The sequence below is a fragment of the Colletes latitarsis genome, chromosome 1 (assembly GCF_051014445.1).
Source record: "Colletes latitarsis isolate SP2378_abdomen chromosome 1, iyColLati1, whole genome shotgun sequence".
NCBI classification, from domain to species: domain Eukaryota; kingdom Metazoa; phylum Arthropoda; class Insecta; order Hymenoptera; family Colletidae; genus Colletes; species Colletes latitarsis.
The window spans coordinates 52078960-52087013 of NC_135134.1; the positions used below are offsets into that span (position 1 = coordinate 52078960).

The 8054-nt window shown below is 31.8% G+C and overlaps 2 protein-coding genes across 7 annotated transcripts in view; one reads left to right on the forward strand and one right to left on the reverse strand.

The window, feature by feature from the left end:
* Positions 1 to 2260, forward strand: part of LOC143351627 (ankyrin repeat and BTB/POZ domain-containing protein 2) — a 25354-nt gene extending 23094 nt beyond the window's left edge. For 4 of the 5 annotated variants that reach the window (XM_076783420.1, XM_076783426.1, XM_076783433.1 and 1 more), the window contains 4 exons: positions 55 to 260; positions 456 to 749; positions 831 to 1013; positions 1102 to 2260. In XM_076783420.1, the coding sequence (XP_076639535.1) occupies positions 55 to 260; positions 456 to 749; positions 831 to 1013; positions 1102 to 1308 (890 nt within the window). In that variant the 3' untranslated portion in view covers positions 1309 to 2260. The remainder of the gene's footprint in view (positions 1 to 54; positions 261 to 455; positions 750 to 830; positions 1014 to 1101) is intronic. The other variant, XM_076783404.1, reaches the window with a different exon arrangement.
* On the reverse strand, positions 2241 to 7830 carry Syx13 (syntaxin 13). 2 transcript variants are annotated; one of them, XM_076783453.1, is made up of 7 exons: positions 7712 to 7830; positions 7595 to 7626; positions 6675 to 6878; positions 6426 to 6591; positions 5974 to 6101; positions 5733 to 5866; positions 2241 to 5662 (listed from the first exon to the last, which is right to left on the reverse strand). In XM_076783453.1, the coding sequence occupies exons 3-7, from the start codon at positions 6875 to 6877 to the stop codon at positions 5487 to 5489; spliced, it is 807 nt and encodes a 268-aa protein (XP_076639568.1). In that variant the 5' UTR covers position 6878; positions 7595 to 7626; positions 7712 to 7830; the 3' UTR covers positions 2241 to 5486. The 2 variants fall into 2 exon arrangements, with proteins under 2 accessions (XP_076639568.1, XP_076639559.1); XM_076783444.1 differs by having other exon boundaries at positions 7595 to 7729.
* Between the last annotated feature and the right edge of the window lie 224 nt (positions 7831 to 8054).

An 8054-nucleotide genomic window follows, 5' to 3' on the forward strand; every position in this document is an offset into this window, starting at 1 on the left:
AACACAAAATATTTCGAACATAGTATTTTATTGGCACGTAAATTTGTTTCACAGATATCACAATGGAGCTCCGTGGATTAAAAGTAGGCTGGACATTACATTGCTGGATGCACAGTCTAGCAACGGCTCACGAAATGAGACTAGACTCGGTGATAGATCAGTTGCTTCAAGATTTCCTTCAAGTATGTCCGGAAGACTATTCGACGCAATTTGTGCAAGAATGTCTTCCTTTATTGTTCAATATCTTTAGGTATAGCAAGGTAGGCTACGTTTCAAATCGGTAATTATTCGTTTACAGGTCTTGCGCCCCAAATTTAACTTTCTGCAAATCAAGTATTTCTAAAACAAGACCGCGTACTTTAAAATAAAGTTTAATTTGGAGTACAAAACCTGTATACGTGAATCGTTGGAAGCATTAATTCGATTACTCTCGGTTACTCTCGTTTTTCGAACAGAAGGAGGGCACAACGCTTCTGCTTGCTGATATTTTCTGTACGTGCTTCGGATGGGAACCGATTAAACCCATCAGAGACACTACGTTGTCGAGCGGATCGAGAATAGATCCGAAATTTGTAAATAATCCGGAGTTGAGCGATGTACAATTTAGAGTAGAGGGCAGAGTGTTTTACGGCCATAAGATTGTGTTGGTCACATCATCTCCAAGATTTAGGAATATGTTAAGTTCGAAATTGTGCGAGGGAAACCCACCTATTGTACAGATTAATGATATCAGATATCACATTTTCCAGGTATATAGTATTTAAAATATAGCTGTGTCTCGCGCAAAATGTTTCTCCCTCGTAAAAATCAAGCTTCATTTCGATCCTCAGATGGTTATGGAATTTTTGTATCACGGTGGATGCGCCACGTTGGAAGTAAATCAAAGTGATGTCTTGGAATTAATGGCTGCAGCAAACTTTTTCCAGTTAGATGGTTTACTTAGGTATTGCGAAGCACAGTGTTCCTCGATGGTTGATCTCGACAACATTGTTTCCATGTACATTCACGCGAAGGTATTACGAAACACACGCTTTTCCAACGAGGAAGTCGGTAACGAATTATCGCGGGAAATAACATTTGAAACCTTACCATACTTTTCAGGTTTATAATGCTACACAGCTTTTGGAGTACTGTCAAGGATTTTTACTGCAAAATATGGTCGCTTTACTGACTTACGACGACTCGGTAAAACGTCTATTGTTCGCGAAAAAGTTGCCGAATCATGATGTTCTTGCAGGTCTCCTCCTGACTCTACAAGCAAGAATAAAAGCTAGACGATCTCAACAACAAAATAAAATGAAAACTTAGGTATACAATAGGCATCGTATTCTGTGTAAGGGTATTGTCACTACAGATTTTCCATTCCAAATTCAACATTTTGCAAATCAAATTGCCTGGTCAAATTACCATCGTTTTCATACTAAAACTTGATTTATCAAAGGATGACTTTGATTTGCAAGAAGTTGAGTTTGGAGTGCAAACCCTCTATCGTTTCATTTTTTTGCTTTCATCGAGTGTAATTGTCAATATATTTACGTACATTTAAGCGACGTCATTTACGAAGAAAGATACGTAAATCAATTAAGACTGAATATTCGATGATTTATCTTTAACTTTTTCTGTAGTTCTATCAGATATAGATATTTAAATATCGATTTCGTATACTTCGCGTAAAATTATTCCAAGTTTATTATTGTGACATAATTATTCGTGGTTTTAATAGGACTTAAAAATTATGCTTTTACATATACGAAATACTCATTTGTTTTACTTATGTTGTATAGTACTCTTTTTTTTTTTCTTTTTTTTACTTATTTTCCATTATAAGGTATAGTACATAAATGTACATTATACAATGGTTAAACTATACAAGTTCATATATTATTGTTGTAAATGAATCTTCTGCATATATGATAATTAAGAAATTTAATCTTCAAAAATGAATGTTCGCCACAGATTTTTAAGTAATTGTGTAAATACAAAATTTATACTAATTATCATAAAATACGCGGCATGATATGCACTATATGGATTAAACTTCTTGCAATAGGAAACTATTAATATATACGAACAAGTGGACATACATTGTATATAATACAGGCCAAGCAGTTTATCCACAATGCAAAGAAGACAATACAAAATATTAAAGTGTTCTCGTGTATTGATAATACAATATACTTTGTACATCGCGATTGCAATAAATTATAAATATTGTAATAATAAAAAACATTAAACGATAATTATTTTACTTTTCGAAGCTTAATAAAACTGTTTATATTTTTATCACTCTTCTTTTTGCATAAAGTTGCTAGACTTTAAATACTTTTATTACAATAACTGTTTACTAACGATGATTTGTTATAAATGTAAAACGTAAAGATAATAATTCATGCAAAGTGAAACGTTAGATTATGTGTATATTCAATGATTGCCAAATCTTTGTACGCACACTGCTCTTTTATTTCTTTGATTCAAATTAATTGAACTTACGTTTCGTAGTTAAATTTTATAAACAACGCAACGCATTACAAAAAGGAAAAAGAAGAAAACATAATTCATAATTCTTAATACTACTTCGTGGCGTACAGTTCGTTATTATTACAACAAAACTGACGCCATTGATATTCGCAGTATGTTAACGACGTAATAATGTTAGTACTATAATATGGTTTATTTAGAATGTCAATGATTAGTTGTATATACAATATTCAAGTTATAACCTTAATGATAATGTAATCATTGGACTTTTTAGATTTTGGAATGCCTAATAATCATTATAAGATTCAAATCGATCTTCAGAAAACGGCTGTCTCAATCTCACAATTATCTGTGGATCTATTTTTTATTATTAACGTTGTAAGTATCAGCAGATATATAGGCAATCCATAATAAACGATATAACTCTTAGCAAGTATGATTACAGAGATCATACTTATATTCAGGTAATTTAATTATGCTTTAGAAATCAAGGTCTCGTTTTTCTCGTTTTATATACGTATTTTAATGAACGTTACATATAACTAATAGGAATTGCACCTGGGAAAAATTTTAATGAGAGATTCTAGAGGCCAAAATAAGATGAAAATCAAGAATACCAATTTGTTGACGGAGGCTTCGTTAAAAAGTTATTAACTATTAAATTCAAAAATTTCAAATCGTTCTAAAAAAATTATTTTCGGTTGCGGGAGTCAATTACAATCATTTTTGGTCATTACACATACCCTCGAAATCCTACGCACTTTCGAGAAAAAAATTCTAGTAGGTGGACAAATTTTTCAACAAAATTAAAAAATTTCAAATCGTTCTGGAAAAATTATATTTGGATGCAAGGGTCAATTACGATCATTTTTGGTCATTACACATACCCTCGAAATCCTATGCACTTTCGAGAAAAAAATTCCTTACCGAAAATCTAATTACGCGCCAAAATTTTTCGACGAAAAAAAAAAATTTGCAATCGTTCTGGAAAAATTATTTTCGGTTGCGGGGGTCAATTGCAATAATTTTTAGTGAACAGACATACCCCCGAAATTCTACGCAGTTTCGAGAAAAAAATTCGAGTAGGTAGACAAATTTTTCAACAAAATTGAAAAGTTTCAAATCATCCTAAAAAAATTATTTTCTGTTGAAGGGGTCAATTACAATCATTTTTGGTGAATAGACATAACCTCGAAATCTTGCGCATTTTCGAGAAAAAAATTCAGTACGTGTGAAATTTTAAACGTTAATAACTTTTTAAAGAAGCCTCCATCAACATATTGGTATTGTTGATTTTCGTCTTATTTTAGCCTCTAGAATCCCATATTAAAATATTTCCCAGGTGTGGCCGAACACCCTGTATGTAATCTGCAGCAAAAATGTAAGTTCGAAGACAATTTCGTTAAAAAGTTATCGTAAGCATCTTCCGTATTCCATTAACGTAAATAATAAAATCCATATTCTCAGTGCTTGTGTTTGCATGGAGACAAGAAAGTGAAGCTTTAAACGAATACAAAACGTAAATTATTCTATTGTTCGTAAATATTATATATCTCTCGTTAAAAATTCAATATGAAAGAGCAAAAACGCTTCATTTTAAACGATTAAATGTAAAAGTAAAAATGTCGTGTGATAACCTCAAGTATTAGTATTAATTTATACACGTATTTAAATATTTCTGAAGTAGACAACAATGAATAACAATACTTGTGTATGATCGCAAACTTATTTACAAATCATACAAATTTACAAAGGAAATTAGAAAATAACATAATACGTAATAATATGCAATACTGCTATTAGAAGCAAAGCGTGTAATAATTAACGCTCTTCAGCCATTTTCCCCGTTAACTGGTACAAACCAAAGTTTTCATTTTAAAACAACAGCATGCAAGAAACTTTAAAATACTGAAAAAAGTACCGAATTGACGTAGCATACAATCATCGATCTACCGTTTAAACACGTTACACTTATTTATTTGATACAGATTGAGCAAAACCTGTGCAATAGAAAATTAGTATTATGTGTGAGCAAGTAGAAAACAAGTACAAAAAACGTAACAAGTATGTATATTTAATTATAAAAATTGAAACAAAATACCGTCCGTTCAACATGTTTTGCCCATATAGTACTACTTAATTAACGTCGATTAATTTAGTGCCACATTATTTAGTCTGTATATTCCTGAGATATACTGATATTAAAAAAAATTCATTCGTGCATTCATTCGTATTTCCTTAAATGAATGCAATGAAATATTACACGAAAACTATTAAACAATTTAACAAGTTTACTTTTCAAAATTAATAACCGTAAATCACTATTTTATAAATTATAAATGTTAGAGGTTATAGCGTAGCTGATCGCTAAAAATTACACAATTTTAACATGCATTTTCAGCAAACAATATACGTTGCCATAAAATTTGAAGTTATAAAATAACATTAACAGTTCCATTTAAACTCCACCATTTTCTTTAAACGGTCGTTGCATTTATAATGCTGTACAATTTATTGAGAAATTAATATGCAATACAATTAAAGTGGTCCATTCAGCTTTCTGTAAAAGATTAGTTTGCAAATACAACAAAAATAATCAGTGATTGTTGTACACTGTTTAAGATTATGCCGATCGTATCTCAAAACGAAAATAAAAATTTATCTTTGCCACTATTATACGTCTGTTTTGAGGAATAGTGCAGGCATTTATATACCGTTGTTGTATTTCGTTTTAATCTAAATTTCATAATTCAGATTATTCGAAGATAAAAATTTAAAAAAAAAAGAAGATATACAATGAGAATGAGTAAGCGTAAATAATACACTCGGACCACGTATCAATCGATTTACAAACAAATATAAAATAAGTCTATCCTCTCCCCATATTGCGTATCCAATATAGAAACTGGTGAAATTATATTTTCCTTGATATTACTTCTACAATCAATATATGATAGATTGAGACAACCTTTTTCATTTGCTCGTAATATCTACGACAATTAGGAGTGCTAACTTAATTTAGTGACTAGAATAATAATTAATATAACAACGACTATGATCACGACTAACATCAAGATACAAACTTTTCGTCGATATTTACGTTCATAACTACTCCCCTTAATCAACTCTTGTACACCCACCTCGACATTCCCGTGTACGTTTTCTATGTGGTTGTCTATAGTGTCTGTAATATCATGGAATTATAAGAAATCACGACTGTAATATTTTTATAAAATGAAAGCAGTGTCTCTTACCAATAGCTTGATCTTGTTGATGTACCAATGCTGCAAGTTCGTGCATTATTTTATTTACATCCAGAATGTTTCCTTCTACCTGTTTTATCCTATCTTCTCTCTCTAACAGTAATCCTTGTTGAAACTCAAGCTTCCTGAACATAAAGAACAATCATTTACAGTCGGCATTCTATGCATTAACAATGTTGTTTCTCAGAGTTAAATAACTTCTCCCAAATTAACATAAAGTTCAAATTCGAACCTTTGTATTGCTCTATGATCACCTTCCTTCACTTGTAACAGACGTTCTTGTTCCTCTTCGTCTGCATCCATAGAATTATCTACACTACTTGTATACAAAATATGTTTCTTCATTTTTTCAGCAATTGACTGTAAACATTATTGTGGAATTGTTTAATTTTGTAATAATATTACAAGTACATTAGTGCCCACGTAAGTGACCGCAGTTTTGCCCACTTAAGTGTCCGCGGCTATCCCCATCAATTCTTAGAAGCCAAAGCGGCTTCGAACATCTGTTCTTATCTATACATTGTACACATGGTTTCGGGTGCCAGTTATTGTATCTCACTTGCACTTATCTCCATTGAATTGCGAGAAGTAACCATGCCCACATAAACGACCGCGGCCGGTCCCGAGCGTGGACAATTAAGTGGGCACTACTATATGTATGCCAACAAACAATATACTAAGTACCTTTTGCATGTCTGAATATCTTTGCAGAGTATCTTTAAAATTGGTGGTGAGTTTGTCAATTTGCAACTTCTGTTGCTTATCCCCTCTCTTCATTAGCACTGTCAGTCTTGCGATATCTTTGCTTGTTTGACTTACTACTTGACTTGTGCTTAACTGCATTCCATGCCTGACCAAAATATAAACATATATATACACAAAGTTCATGTAAAATGTATATTACCATTACGAATTACTATTTGAAGTACTTACACTTGATCCCTTAGACCCTGATTATCTTTATTGGTTCCAATATTTTTGTGTGCATACGTCAGTGTCCTCCAAATTGTATTAATGGTGTATATGTTAGTGGTAATATTTTCACTGAGGCTATAAAGTTCAGTAGGGCTAAATCCCACATCAGGTACATCTGTCCTTTGATCCGTGGACCCATATGTTTGAGAACTAAGAGCCATTCTGAAAATAAATGTACAGAATACCTAATAAGGATGTAATAACTTGTTCATAATATTATTATATCATTTTTTTTGTATATAAATATATATTCCCACATATATATATATATTTTAAACGTTCTGTGATTCTATAAAATATTTACATACATGATATTTATATATTATGCACATGGATTGCTAGTCATAGCGAAAACATCGCATGGGTCAACTATTTATTGCATTACCTGTGTAAATATTTTATTCGTACGATTTTCGATTTATACTTTAAGGATATGTTATTGAAAAACAATAGTATTGGAAAATATCAAGGGGAATGTAACTGGTTTTTTTTACAATGTACGTCCATACAGTCAAATATACTTTGGTGCAACTACATGTCATAAAGTATATACGCGATGTTATATCTCATGTCAATAACGATATTGCAATAAACGCAAACTTTCGTGAATCCTACAAGTTAGGTGTCGAAAACACGTTTTCGTAAATGTCATAAAAACGATATTTAAATCAAAAGAATCGTTGCATCGTTACGGTACAAACAATACGATAAACAGTAATTGTTTGACGGTGTTAAAATCATTCTACGCGATTCTATGTAGCTCAACTCAGCATTCGGATCTAGTGGTGTACGGCGAATGCATATATTTGGAACAGATAAAATTAATGGAAATGATTACGCGATAAATGAATACGAACATAATCGAACGTGCAACAAACCTGATTCTCTGTATCACAACTGTTCTTAATACCTAAATAGAAATTACTTTTGTTAATTCACATTTAAATATCAAGAGAACTATTTTTATGTATCGAATGTTAGAAACTGACAGTTACCTAAACGATCTATTCCACCGTCCATGTGACAATAGTCCTTTGTATTCGCGGCCGTGCATATTAACAGCCATCTATGTTACCGACAATCAACATTTTTTAAGCGTCGATTCTTAGTTCATAAACATACATTTACCATTAGCTTACGGTACAAATCTACGTATCCTTCGATAATAAATATTTTACGACGTTACGTACGTTTCAAGGATTTCAAATCGGATAAGAGTACCAGAATAATTTAATATATAGTCTAACTGTGTCTACAGTACCGTCAGTAATACTTGACTCAAAATAACATCTAACGGTGTTTGTAACGTCTCGTTAAGGAATAAGTAAGGAAATAGCA